Genomic DNA, 14,537 nt, shown 5'->3' with positions numbered 1-14,537 from the left:
ATCAGGAGGTCAGTTCAGAGGAACCGGCAAAAGGAGGGATGTAGTGGACCCAGTGGGGTTTGTTGGTGATGGGGGTTTAGAGTCGCCAAGGTAACTGTCATAGTCCAGGTCACCAGGATCAGGAGAGAGAGTGTCAGTGAAACCATCTATTGGTGCGGAAATGTCAGAAATGAGAAGCGGCACAAGTTGGGAAGATGCTGGGATATTCGGCATCAGAAGGCAGCTGAAATGGGCACAGAACTGTTTCTGGAAAATAATGCTATGTGCTCGCAGAACAAAATCAGCAATGAGAAGCACAAGGCCCTGGAAGAGAGCAGAAGCCCAAAAGCCAAGCCAGCCACCCAATGGGGAGTAGTGTTATGGAGGGAGGAGGCCGCCTTACCCAATGTGGGCGGCAATGTTAGTAATGTTCTCACTGGAGTCAGGTATGTATGTACAGCAGTCAGAGCCGATAAGGGCACAAATGCCTCCTTTCTCGGCTAACAGGGAGTCGAGGGCCATGTGACTTTGGAGAGCAATGGTGTGGACAGTGACCATCCCTGCATTGAGCAGATCAAAGGCTGAAGATGTGGCATTGGCAATCTCTTCCAGAGTGGTAGCAATTCACTAACCCTCAACCTCAAGGTGCAGGGCAGCATAGGGAGGGGAGAAGGTAGAGAAAAGGTGCTGAAAAGTTGTGAATGCTCTCGATGTGTGGTTTGGAATTCTCAAAAGGCAAAGTGTGGGAGTGGTAAAGGAAAGAGACAGCATAACCTAAATACCAGCTGCCAGTCCAGGAGGTAGGCAGCCAGGAGTAGGCCGTATGGCCACAAATGAAATCGGAACCGTTGAAGGGCAACAAATTAGGTTCCAATCCAAAAGGTGGGAAGTGAGGAATTGATGGTGGTCTTGTTGGGAACCCTGAGGTTAAGTATGCTCCTGTCTGCAGTGGGCTGGTAAGCAGTTGAAGTAAGGAGTAGGGAGTGCAGACACTTACTGAAACCAGCCTGCCATCCTGAGGGATGCTTATTCTTGATGCAAATACTTCCTAGAGGTGGAGTCGTGGCTGTGAGATTGGTGAGGAACAGGGACGGGGGTGTTCGGGCAGGTTTGTATTTTTTTTCTCTTCTCTACCCCCACACTACCACCTTACTGCAGGAGTGCTTATATTTCTCCCTGCACCTATGTTGTGTGTGCAGGTGTGCGACACAGTGAAAGACAACAAGTGCACAAATTTTTATTCAACTTCCACCACCAGGAAGAAAGGAAACACCTGAGTGGCCAGTGACAAGCAGTGCCCTTCTCAGAGGACAATGCTGCATGATCAAATAGTGAGGGGGAGGGCAGCGATCAAATCAAAATAGAGTTGGAGGGGGAAATAATACACAAAGGTGTTGGTGGGCACCGCGTGCTCCTTCTCCAGAGACACCCCGGCTCTGACATACCTACAGAGGAGGGGCAGGCAGTCGGCCCTAATGATCCCCTCCATGGCCTGCTGCCTGGACCTGTTTATAGCCAGTTTGGCCAGCCCCAGGAGCAGACCCATGAGGAGGTCCTGTGACCTGTCCTCCCCACTTCGCACCGGGTGCCCGAAGATCACAGGAGAAGTAATATTGAGGCTGGAACCAACCCTTGAATGTATCCATTGTATATCCCACTACTTGCCAGTGGAGGTGGGTATTATCCCCGTCAGAGTTTGGGGTGCTCACCCATTTCGGAAACCAGGGGGATGTGAAAAGTTGTGACAGCAGCAGAATGACCCTGATGCAGCCCCCATTCGGCAGGGTCATTAAAAGGTATGGATCTCAGGGGGATCCCTCCCTTGGAGTGGATGGGAATATGGGCACAAACCCAGCAGCTAGAGCGGCTGTGCTTTTCTGCATAAAGGTAATGTCCTGTAAAGAAAAGTATTACACTGTAATTCCTGTTTACTACAGATTATCAGGCTATCCATTGTGTCCCAATCAAACATAGTCAGTGAAAGAAAGATAAGAAAGAGTTCAGTAAAAGGCAGAATGATCAGGCTGAGCCATTCACGGATGAAGGCTGAAGATGTGTTTCTGACGGGACGTCTGGTGTTCCTCCAGGGGGTGGCGCTTGTTTGCATTGTGTTGTGTGTGTCCATGCGGCCTCCCCTTGACCTTGACTGCTGACCGGGTAACCCAGCAGGACTAGGAACAGGCCTTTCCATCTCAGCTCCAATATGTCCCGGTCCTAATGCTGAGGCTTGGCGTACCCATGAATGTAAACTCTGAAGAGTTTTGGTTAACTGATGCAAATATTTCCCAGTTGTCCAACACTAGTTGAAGGGCAACAGTCAGCTGTTTCAGTCATTGGGATGGTTTTGATTCATCTACAAAATACATCTGCTATTATTAGACAATATCGTTAACAATGTACGCGACATAATTCTATGAAAGCAAGTTGTAGACAAGTAAAAAGGTTGACGAGGCAAGGAGGTAGTTAACAACCTCAGGGCATCCCTCTTACAGCATGCATCTTGTTTGTTTACAAATTAAACACGCTTCAGCTCTTTTCCTCGCTGTTTTCTGGAAATCTGGGTGTCACCAAGTTTGTAATAAGTATTACCATTTCCTTCTTGCCCAAGTGTGTACAATAATGCACATAATCAACTGAAGGAAGCAGCAGCAAAGAAGGAACACAAACCAATCCATCAGGGATCACCCACATTTCAGTTTGAGTATCAAACGAGTACCCTATTTGAGGCCATAGTTTGTGCTGTTCAGCAGGGGGCCTCCCCTGTGATTTCAGTCCCATACCCAGGCCTGGGATTCCTATCCCCATATTGTCTCTATCTGGGTTTTGCTGGGGACCCAATGGGACCAGAAGTTTGGGGTGGAAGGCTGCCTGCTCGGCAGCAGCATCCATCTGCTCATTCCTTTGGAGACTGTATCCATTGCCTCAGCGTGAGCTGAATATCTTGATAGCTGCCAGATTGATTGGACAAAATGGCATTACTATTAGTCTGCCCCGTGGGGGTTAAAAATCCTCTATGTTCCCACAAGTCTGTGTAATCATGGGTCACACCAAAAGCACAGTGAGAGTTGAAGACCTCAACCCCCAGGAGGAGGTGTCTCAGTTCCGCGATCGATCAACTGAACTCGAGGAGTATGGTCTGCTTCAGGAAGGTTTCACATTTTAATTAGTAACGGCCGGGCAAAGATTTGTCCAGCAACACAGATATTAAAATATTCTGTGTTCCTTGGAGAAATTGCGTGATTAACTTGGAACAAAAAGCAATTTTCATATGTTTCTTAGGAGACAGTACAGCATGAAATTACATAATGGACAACAGGTTAACCCTGGGAAACAATGTTGTTTCATATGCTTTATCTCCTCATACTTGTGCTTCAAGGTTAGCTAGGATGGTCAGTAATGTCCTATCTAGCTTAATTAGATCCATACTATGAAGAAGGCATTGTTTGCTTAATCTGTAATTCAGTTAGCTCAGAAATGCAGAAATGCAGCTTTTAGCCATTTTAAACACAGTGTTAATGTGTAGCCTGAAGCCATGTTGTTCTATTACTTTATATTGAGATGCCATTTTGTGTTTAATAAAAGGTCCTGACAACAGCCTAAATCCAGGTATTAGATCCTCATCTGGTGTGGATCCGTCACTCAAAAGAAAACTGGATTTGCAATTTAAAGCCATATGTGCTATTCTGCTAAATTAATCCAGTTGATTTTTTTTGTTTAAAAATGTGAAAACCTCGTGAACAGTTCTTCCAGTTAATCACTGGATATTCAAATTTCTCTTCAAAATTAATGATCATAACAAAACTGGGTGTCATTGTGGGATTTTGAATCTGGAAGATGTGCTTGGTAAAGTTTGGAAGAACAATATTTCAAAGTGAATGTTATCGTGTTAAGTACTAAGACTTTCTGGAGATGAAAAATTTGCCCCTGTGTGTTTTGCAACACTTAACCAAGGTCAGTTCTTTAGAATACGCAGACAGGTTGATGCGAGAGTTGAGAGCTGGGGAAAATTATCAGAAATAATACAGGCAGAAGCACAGCAATTAGAGTTAGAAAGTTAGCCAAAAATATTTTAAAAAAAGATTGGAATGTTTTATCAGCTTTTTTTTTTAAAGTTAACAAAGTAAGTGTTGGTTCTGTAGAAAATGAGTCTGGGGATTCAATAACAGAGGATAAAGAGATGGTCGGAGAATTGAAAAGAGCTTGAATCTGTCTTCAGTAGAGAGGATAAAAGTAACACTTTAGCTGGAAATCAGGAATTGAAAGGGAAGGAGGAACTGAAGACAATTACAATTACCAGGGAAGTCGTACTGAGTAAACTGTTGGAACTATGAGTTCACAAGTCTCAGGTGCCCAAAAGATTTCATCATGGACTCTTAAAGAAAAACTAGCTCGTGAAATAGTTAATGCATTGGTTTTAATTTTCCAAACCTCACTAGTTTCAGGGAAGATTTCTTTAGATTGGAAAACTCCTTTCTTCAAAAAGGGTGACTGAGAACAGGAAACTGCAGACCATTTACCTTAACATATGTCATAGGGAAAATGTTCAAAGCTATGATTAAAGATGTTATGACAGGGCACTTGTATAAGTTCAAGGTAATCAGGCAGCGTGGATGTGTTTTTGTCAATAGGAAATAATGTTTTGAAGAACGGCCTCTCCCCACTGCGACTGAGCTGATGAATCTCATGTACCGATAGGGAATGGAATCCCTTCCCACATTCCCCACTTTTCCACGACTTCTCTGCAGTTCTGGTGTCCTTTTGGCTCCCTGTTTCTGATGAACAATTGAAAGTGTGATCACATTCGGAAAACATGTACAGTCACTCCCTACTGCGAATAGTGTAATGTTTTTTCATCTGTGTAACTGGTTACAGCTCCTTCCCACAGACAGCTCATTGGGGCACACTCTCTCCCAACAAGGAGAAAATACATACAAAAGTTGAGCAGCAGACAAAATGCAAAAGCAATGAAATGTCGACCCACGGGGAAAAAAAATTGTGCCTTTATCTTTTTTCTCCCCTATTGGCATTTGGATTTTTAATTTGTCACTGACACCAACATCCCCAAAGAGCATATTGCACATGTGTGCCGGTGTCAGCAACGCAGCGCGCATGCCCGTCGGTGTCAGCAAAACATTGCGCATGTTCATCCGTCCGCCAGAAAAAGGCGCAAGCCGTTCTCCTGATGGCCCAATAGGGAGACCTGGAGGACCGGAAAGAGATAGGTCCTCCTACCAATCAGAGCTACTCTATTGTCTAAATGCGGAAGTTGGACCATGAGCTTCACCCAGACGGTAAATTCCTTCCTCTGTCCAAGATCTGTGAGTACGGCACTCTTTTTTTTTCTTGCCCCCTTTTCCATTTCTTTTTCACTCTGGTGTTCAATAGTTGACTTGCAGCAACTGAAAGCAAAGGGAGTGAATCCAGGGAGGAGACAGACTCTGGAAACGTTGGTCTGAGTCTGTGTCTCAACTGGCGAAATAGACAGGCAGGAGGCTGGAAGAACACAGCAAGCCAGGCAGCATCAGGAGGTGGAGAAGTCGACGTTTCGGGTGTAACCCTTCTGCAGGACTGGGAATGAGTGTAGGGGGAGATGCAGATAAAGGGGGTGCAAGGGGCAGTGTGGTGAAGTGGGGATAGGTGAAGGCAAGCTGAGGGTACGACCTGGTTGGTCAAGGGGAGGAAGGAAACTGGTTGGTGGCAGGGAGGAGTGGAAATGAGAGGTTGGGGATGGGAAGTGAGGTTATTTGAAATTGGAGAACTCAATGTTGAGTTCTCCGAGCCGTAGGCTGCACAGGCGGGAGATGAGGTGTTGTTCCTCCAAGTTGTGGTTTGGTGTGGCATGGCAACGGAGGAGGCCAAAGATGGTCATGTCAGGAATGGAGTGGGAAGGGGAATTAAAATGGATGGTGACTGGGAGGGTCCGGTTGGCCTCTGTGGACCCAGCTGCGATGCTCGGCGAACCGTTCCCCAAGTTTATGCTCGGTCTCCCCAATGTAGAGAAGACCACCATTGGTAAACACATGGCAAATGCAGTACCACAATGTGAAGTTAGAGCCTTTCTGTGGCAATAAAAGCAGAAAGGAGGTGTGTTGTTTAAATGGTGATGGATTGGGATGTGAAGAAAGTGAGAACTGCAGATGGTGGAGATCAGAGTCAAAGTGTGGTACTGGAAAAGCACAGTAGGTCAGGTAGCATTCAAGGAGCGGCAGAGTTGACATTTTGGGCACGAGCCCTTTATTAGGAATGATGTGTGAACATCCTAAGGGGCCTCAGCGTCCTCCTACACCAGTCACTGCCAGTTGTCAGACAGGTGCAGCAAGCAATCAGCAAGGCAAGTGTTATATTAGCAAAAGGAATTGAGTTCAGAATTGAGAATGTCTCTCTGTAGTTAGGGGATCATTGAATATGTTCAAGGCTGAGCTCATCTGATTTTAGAACAACAAAGAAGTGGATGTTTATGGAGGAAGGCAAGAAAATGATTTTAAGATCAGTACAGAACAGTTACAGGGTCATACAGCACAGAAACAGACCCTTCAGCCCAACTAGTCCATGCTGACCATATTCGCAAACTAAACTAGTCCCACCTAGATTGGCCCAATTCCGTCTGAACTTTTCCTATTCATGTACTTATCAAAATGTCTTTTAAATATTGTTACTGTACCTGCATCCATCACTTCCTTTGGACATTTATTCCACAAACAAAATACTCTGTGTTTGAAAAAAAGGTGCCCCTCCTGCCTTTTTGAAATCTTTCTCCTCTCGCCTTCAAATTTGCTGCCTAATCTTGAACCAATACCTGGCAGTCACCTCATCTATCCCCCTCATGATTTTATAAACCTCTGTATGGTCACCTTTCAACCTCCTGTGGTCCATTGAACAAGTCCCAACCTATTCATCTAGATGTCAGCAGAATCACAACCAATCCATTGAATGTTGGTGCAGGTTTGTAAGACCAGGTGGCCTACTCCTGCTTCCAATTCTCTCTCACTGTCCAGGACAGCAAGAGAACATAAGACATCAGAGCAGAAATTTAGGCCATTCAGCCCATCAGGTCTGCTCCATCATTCAATCGTGACTGATAAGTTTCACCACTCTCTGGCTGAAGAAGTTTCTCCTTACCTCCATTCTGAAAGGTCTTCCCTTTACTCTAAGGCTGTTCCCACTGGTTCTAGTCCCTCCAACCAATGGAAACACATTCCCAACGTCCACTCTGTTCAGGCTGTTCAGTATTCTGTATGTTTCAATTAGACCCTCCCCCCTCCCGAGTATGGGCCTGTTAATCAGCATGAACCAGACCCTTCAGGATGAGGTACAGCAGGGATTAGGATCAGCAAAGTGAGAATAGACGGAGTGTGTGTGGGATGGAGATTTTCAGCATCTAGGAAATAAGAGAGGAAACAAAATTCACTATAAATTAAAATTGACCGGATGGGCTGATGGGCCAATGCATGACAGATGGAGTTGAATTTGGAGAAATGTTAGGTTTGCATTTTGGTCAAGTAATCCAGGCAGGACTGACATAGTTAAGGGAAGTGTTGCAGAACAAAGAGACCTTGGAGTGCAGGTTCATAGTTCCTTGAGAGTGGAGTCACAGGTAGACAGGATAATGAAGAAGGCATTTGGGATGCTTTCTTTTATTGGTCAAAGCATTGAGTAGATGAGTTGGGAGGTTATGTTGCGGCTGTACTGGACATTGTTTGGACCATCTTTGGAATACTGCGTTCAGTTCTGGTCACCCTGCTACAGGAAATGTGTTGTGAAACCTTGAAAAGGATTGGTAAAGATTTGCGAAGTGTTGCCAGAGTAGGAGGGTTTGAGCTACAGGGAGAGTCTGAATAGACCAGGATATATTCTTGGCGCATCGGAGGCTGAGTGGTGACCTAACATGTTTATAAGGGGCATGCATAGGGTGAATACCCAAGGTCTTTTCCCCAGGGTATGGGAGTCCAGAACTAAGAGGGGCATAGGTTTAAGGTGAATGGGGAAAGGGAAGTGAGGGGCAACTTCTTCACACAAAGGGTGGTGAATGTATGGAACAAGCTGCCAGAGGAAGTGGTGGAGGCTGGTGCAGTGACATCATTTAAAAGGCACCTGGCTGGGTCCATGAATAGGAAGGGTTTAGAGGGATGTGGGCCAAATGCTGGCAAATGGGACGCGATTAATTTAGGATATCTGGTCAAGTTGAGATGACTGGTCTGTTTCTGTGCTGTAAGACTCTAATCGTCTTCGGTGAAAGCAGAAATGTGGTTGTGAAGACTGGACTTGCAGAGCAGCTTTCAAGGATATTTTGCCCTTAATGGGATCAGAAGAAGTTAAAATGAAATCTTTCATTTGTGACCCAGCAACTGAGTGAGTGAGGACATCTGGGATTTTGTTGGAAAGTGGGAATTGATTGCACTGTTGGGATGAAGCCCTACCGTATTCAGTCATTTCTGCTGGTGGGTGAGACTAGGCCTCAAGGTTAGGGGGAGTGGATTTCGGACAGAGATGAGAACAAATTGCTTATCCCGGAGAGTAGTGAATCTATGGAATGCTCTGGTCAAGGAAGCAGTAGAGGCAGTTTCATTAAATATATTCAAGACACAGTTGGATGGGTGTTTGCATGGTACGGGAATTAAGGGTAGTTGGGACAATGCAGGGAGGAGGAGCTAAGACAATGGATAGATCAACCATGATCTTAATGAATGGTGGAGCAGGCTGGAAGGGCCAAATGGCCTATTCCTGCTTCTATTACTATGAAACTATAACCCTGCATTTCCCATGGCTAACCCACCTAACCTGCACATCCCTGGACGCTCTGGTCAATTTAGCATGGCCAATCCAAATCAGGCCTGCTGAGCGGTGAGGTGATGTGGAAAATGAACATTAGAGAATGATAGAAAGGGACAAGGAGAGTAAATATACCAGCGATCAAAACTGGATTTTAAAGATCACAAAAATTGAAACTAAAAACATTGTTTCTCAATGTTTGCTGCATTGTAGCAAAAGTGAATGAATTGACTGCACACATTGAAGGGAATAATTATGACCTGAGACTCCTTACAGAGACATGGCTTCAGGATGGCAAGGATTGGATCCTCAATAGCGAGGGGGTAATCAAATGGGAAGCTAGGTAAAGGTATAGAGTTGGCCCTGCTAATCCAAACACTAATCATAGGGTAGTCTGGTGTCAGCTCAGGTTTCAGGTCCTGATTTCTCTGTCCTCTGTTGATCTCCCTGTTCCCCCGGAGTGTGATGTCAGTCTGTTCTCAGCTCTGCTGAAGTTTTGACCCCCCTTTTACACCTTCCGGAAGAGTAAAACATTCAGTTTTACCCAACCCACAATCTCCCAGCCTGTCAACTACCCAGACACAGAGTGTAGTCATAGCAGGGAATCAAACAAGAAAAATGAAACAAAATTCAAAATAAATAGGTGCTCGTGTTTAATGTTTGTTCATGAGGAAGTAAACCAGAAATAGGACTCTCCCAGGATTCTTATGGTGCCCTACTTGAGGAATTCTCTCTCCCTTCCATCTAACTATTAGTACCCAGCTAAGATTTACAACAATATTTACATCAACAGAAATAAACCATCTGTTACAAAATAGTTATAGAAATATACAGCACGGAAATAGACTTTTTCTCTCTCTCATGCACAAACGAGTCCATGGGGATGAATTTGTATTTGCAGAATTATATTTGCAAATACATTCTATTTTGCTCAAAAAATGCACAATCTGCAGGCAGTCAATCCATGTAATATTTTGTAAATTCCACTTTGATAATAGAACCAGTCTGACTAAAGATTAGGATACAGACAGACCCTGACCTCACACCTTTAATACATTGTCTGAGCGGAGATGTCACCTTTTGTTATAAAACTTTTAAGTTCTCTCGAGAAGGTGCCTTACAAGAAGTTCTGGGATTTGCATATTAATGATACCTGCAACCCATTCTGAAAGATGAAAGCCTTAACAAGCCAGGTTAGTTCAATATATCATTTCAGTGGCAGGACATTGTCATGTTTTTCCATAAATTCTGTGTGTTCTGATCTTATACTCCGCAATCACCTGATGATGGAGCAGTGCTCCGAAAGCAAGTACTTGCAAATAAATCTGTTGGGCTATAACCTGGTGTTATGTGATGTTTAACTTTGTCCAGGTTAGGGTGGACTGACCATGCTAAATTACCCATAGTGCCCAGGGATGTGCAGGTTAGGGTGGATTGGCCGTGCTAAATTACCCATAGTGCCCAGGAATGTGCAGGTTAGGGTGGATTGGCCGTGCTAAATTACCCATAGTGCCCAGGAATGTGCAGGTAAAGTGCATTACTCAGGGTTAAATGTAGAGCAATAGGGGAATGGGTTTGGGTGGGTTACCCTTCGGAGGATCGGTGTGGACTCGTTGGGCCGAGTGGCCTGCTTCCACACTTTGGGGGATTCTCTGAAGAGAACGGGTTTGTCCAAACTGTACAATGCAGTGCAGCGCAGGCGCAGCGTGGGGCGGGCCTGAGAGCCGGCCGAAGCAGGCGCAGTGTGGTGTGACCTGTTGTCGACTTCGCTCCGTCCCTTCGCACGCCCCCTTGACCCGCTCCGCCCCTTCGCACGCCTCCTTGACACGCCCCGCCCCTTTGCACGCCCCCGTGACTTGCTCCACCCCCTCGCGCCTTTAACGTCATGACGGGGAAGTGTCCCTGTCAGGTTTGAGTGGAACTCCCTCCCTCTGGGCAGCTCTTCACCCTGAGAGGGATGGGGGGGGGGGAAATCTGTTCACTTGTAGCAACTGGAGTGAATCCAGGGAGGGAGGAGACTCTGCAAACTCAGGTTTGTGTCTTAGTTACTCAGGTGAGGTTGGGGGGGGAAAGATAGAGATTGGGAAATGGGTGGGATAGATATCTTTTATGTTTTACTTTATCTTTTCTTTTCTACCCTGGACTGATAGTGGTGACCTTTAAAATCCCTTTTTACAGGGTATTTGAAGATCTGAAGACTGAAGTTTCAAAATCAACAGATGAAGGGCTTTTGCCCAAAACGTCGACTCTCCTGTTCCTGACCTGCTGTGCTTTTCCATCACTGCACGTTCCGACTCTGACTCTCCAGCGTCTGAAGTTCTCACTTTGACGTCAATGTGACAGTCACTCAATCCATCGGGACCGCAACGGTTTTCAACTCTGATTCTGTGAGAAGGAGCAAAGCTTTTTGGTTCCTGTTTGAGTACGTTTTCAGCATCAGTGGGACTGGTGCCGTTGCACTGCCGTTGCAGTGCACTGAGAGTGGAGCCTGAAACAGTTATACGGCCTGGGAAGAGGAAGTCAGGGTGGGGAGGGGCTCCACATGTTTGTGTGTGGCTGAAGCTTCCACCATGAAGAAACCCGAGGAATCACGCCCCGTAGAAAAACCATGGAAGTGTGGCGACTGCAGGAAAGGCTTCTGTTTCCCATCTGCCCTGGAGACTCATAGGTGCAGTCACACCGGGGAGAGGCTGTTCCCCTGCCCTGAGTGCGGGAAGGGCTTCATCAATTCCTCCCACCTGCTGACATAGCAGCAGGTTCACACTGGGGAGAGGCCATTCACCTGCCCCGTATGTGGGAAGCATTCAGTCAGTTGGGCAACTTGTGGAAAAACCAGCGGGTCTGCACCAGAGAGAAGCCCTTCAGCTGCCCTGAGTGAGGGAAGAGCTTCACGTGCCATCGCAGGGTGATTGAAGGAACAACGGTTGAGTGCAATATTGGATTGGACTATCAAACCGGTTCCAGGGACTACCGGGTTTGAATCCCGCTGTGGCAGATGGTGGAATTGGAATTCGGTCAGAAATCTGGAGTTCAGAATCTAACGATGAAACCACTTTCGGGAGGTGGGGGGTGGAGAAACCCCCATCTGATTCAGTCACGTCCTTTTTTTTGGGAAGGAAACTGTCATTGTGGGAAAGAATTCACTCAGTCGTCCCAGCTGCATCCTTGAGCAGGTCTGGCCCACACATGACTCCAGACCCACAGCAGTCTGGTTGACTCAACACTCCCACCTCCTGGAGAATGAGTGGGGAGAAAATTACTTGGAAACAGGGTATGGGTTGAAATTGGTGAGTGAGGCAGCACTTCCCACAGGTTAAGGCTGTACCAAGGATCCAATTACAAAGGGACAACTTGGTGGTGACTAATAGTAAAGGAGGGAGTGTGTGCACTTTGAGCTTGAGCTGTTTAAAAAATATAACCTACTTTTTCTACACCTTTTTGCTGGGGGGATCTGAAGCTGTAACTTACCGCTGGGCTCAGACTCTTAATGAAAGACTCTTATTGAGCTCCAGGAGGTTTTTGTTTTAAAGCTGCTTACTTCTTGTAGCCTCCTGCACTACGTTTCCAGTGTAGTGTATCAGACGGAGCAGTGAATGAGAAGCTATTATTGTTAGAAATGGTAATTTTTTTGTGAGTACAGGTACTGCATTATTTCATTAGCATTGTAAAGTTTCCTGGCAGCACCAGGAGGTGTGGGCTGTGTTCACTAGAAACGATGTGGAAGTGCTGGTGTTGGACTGGGGTGGATAAAGTTAAAAATCTTTCAACACCAGGTTATAGTCCAACAGGTTTGTTTGGAAGCACAAGCTTTTCAGAGTGCTGCTCCTTCATTCGGTGGTTGTGGAGAATAAGATCATGATCATAGAATTTATCGTCAAAGCAGTCGAGTGTCATGGAGATGTGATTCATTAAACAATTTTAGATTAAATATTTCATCGTTTAGAATTGGCTTCTGTTCTTTGATATGTTAATCCCAGAATGTAATTTAACTGCAGAGCTTTTCTAACAAGCGTGTCAGTCTGATTCGACATTGGGACCCAGACAGAATTCACACCTATTGTCAGAAAACCTCTGCATTTAAATGACGTTCTGAAAGGGCTGATTTTAAACATTTGAGAATAGCTACAATGATATATTCAGAAACATAGTTGAAGTCTGAAAGCATGTTCAATTTTTTTTACAAGAGCTGCTGAAATCTTTCTGAAACTTGAACTAAAAAATGTGCAGTGAGGCCACAGCTCAGGACAGGCTGGAAGGGGTGTATGGCTTATTCCTTGTTTTGTGAAATTGGTTCCAACTATGTAAAAATAGTCACAGAGCGGGAAACAAACCCTTCAGTTCATGCCGACCAGATATCCTAAATTAATGTAGTGATGCATTTGCCCCATACCCCATAAATTCTTCTTTTCATATACCCATCCCGATGCCTTTTAAATGTTGTAATTGTACCAGCCATCACCACTTCCTTTGGCAGCTCATTCCATACACACACCACTCTCTGTGTTAAAAGATTGCCCCTGAGGTCCCTCATAAATCTTTCTGGTCTCACCCTAAATCTATGCCCTCTAGTTCTGAACTCTCCCTACCCTGGGGAAAAGACATACAAAAGTTGAATAGCCATTAAAATGCAAAAAGAATACAATGTTGAACCACAGGGGGAATAAAAAATTGACTTTTGAACTCCTATTGGCATTTGGACACTTAAAATCTGTCAGTAACAGTAGCATCTCCACAGGGAATACTGAGCATGACCTTCGGTGTCAGCAAGCACTGCACGTGCTTGAAAGGGCACGCGACCTTCTTTTGAAGAACCAATAGGATGCCCTGGAGGACCGAAAGGGGGCGGGTCCTCCTGCCAATCAGAGCCGCCGTATTGTCTGAATGCGGAAGTTGGACCTTGAGCTTCTGCTTCTGCTCCTCTCTCTCTCTCTGAATGAAGATTGAACTTTACTCCCAGACTGCAACATTTTTCCTCCATTCAATATCTGTGAGTATGGCCCTTTTTTCTCGCCCAATGCTTCCATTTCTTTTTCATGCTGGGGTTCAATTGTTGACTTGCAGAAACTGAAAGGAAAGAGCGAATTCAGAGAGGGGATACTTGTGCAATGTTGGTCTGTGTCTCAATTGGCAAACATATGGCAACTGCAGTACCACCGTGTGAAGTTATAGCCTTTGTTGTGATACAAAAAAATGCCCAAAGGAGGTGCATTATTTAAATGGTGATACATTGGAATGTGGAGAAAGTGAGGACTGCAGATCAGTCGAAAAGTGTGGTGCTGGAAAAGCACAGCAGGTCAGGCAGCATCTGAGGAGCAAGAGAGTTGATGTTTCAGGCACGAGCCCTTCTTCAAGAATGATGTGTGGATGGACAAATGGGTCTCAGTGTCCTTCTACACCAGTCACTGCCAGTTGTCAGACGGGTGCAGCAAGCGATCAGCAAGGCAAGTGGTATATTAGGAGGAGAAAGTGAGGTCTGCAGATGCTGGAGATCAGAGCTGGAAATGTGTTGCTGGAAAAGTGCAGCAGGTCAGGCAGCATCCAGGGAACAGGAGAATCGACGTTTCGGGCATAAGCCCTTCTTCAGGAATGAATGAATCGTGGTATATTAGCAAGTGGAATTGAGTTCAGAAGTGGGGATGCCTTCCTGCAGTTAGATTAGATTACTTACAGTGTGGAAACAGGCCCTTCAGCCCAATAAGTCCACACTGACCCGCTGAAGCGCAACCCACCCAGACCCATTCCCCTACATTTACCCCTTCACCTAACACTATGGGCAATTTAGCATGGCC

General features: G+C 45.6%; 1 protein-coding gene across 1 annotated transcript in view; it reads left to right on the top strand.

Annotated features, from left to right (window-relative positions):
* The window catches only part of LOC148144426 (uncharacterized), a 256,117-nt gene that overhangs the window by 67,854 nt on the left and 173,726 nt on the right, over window positions 1–14,537 (top strand). Inside the window, exons 4-5 of the mRNA XM_087975326.1 lie at window positions 274–425; window positions 3,034–3,113. Coding sequence (XP_087831452.1) covers window positions 274–425; window positions 3,034–3,113 — 232 coding nt within the window. The remainder of the gene's footprint in view (window positions 1–273; window positions 426–3,033; window positions 3,114–14,537) is intronic.

The sequence above is a fragment of the Chiloscyllium plagiosum genome, unplaced genomic scaffold (genome assembly GCF_037043375.1).
Source record: "Chiloscyllium plagiosum isolate Xiang-an unplaced genomic scaffold, Cpla_swu_hap1 HiC_scaffold_27, whole genome shotgun sequence".
NCBI lineage: Eukaryota > Metazoa > Chordata > Chondrichthyes > Orectolobiformes > Hemiscylliidae > Chiloscyllium > Chiloscyllium plagiosum.
The sequence above is the reverse complement of the archived record's forward strand: the minus strand, read 5'-3'. Positions and strand labels throughout refer to the sequence as shown.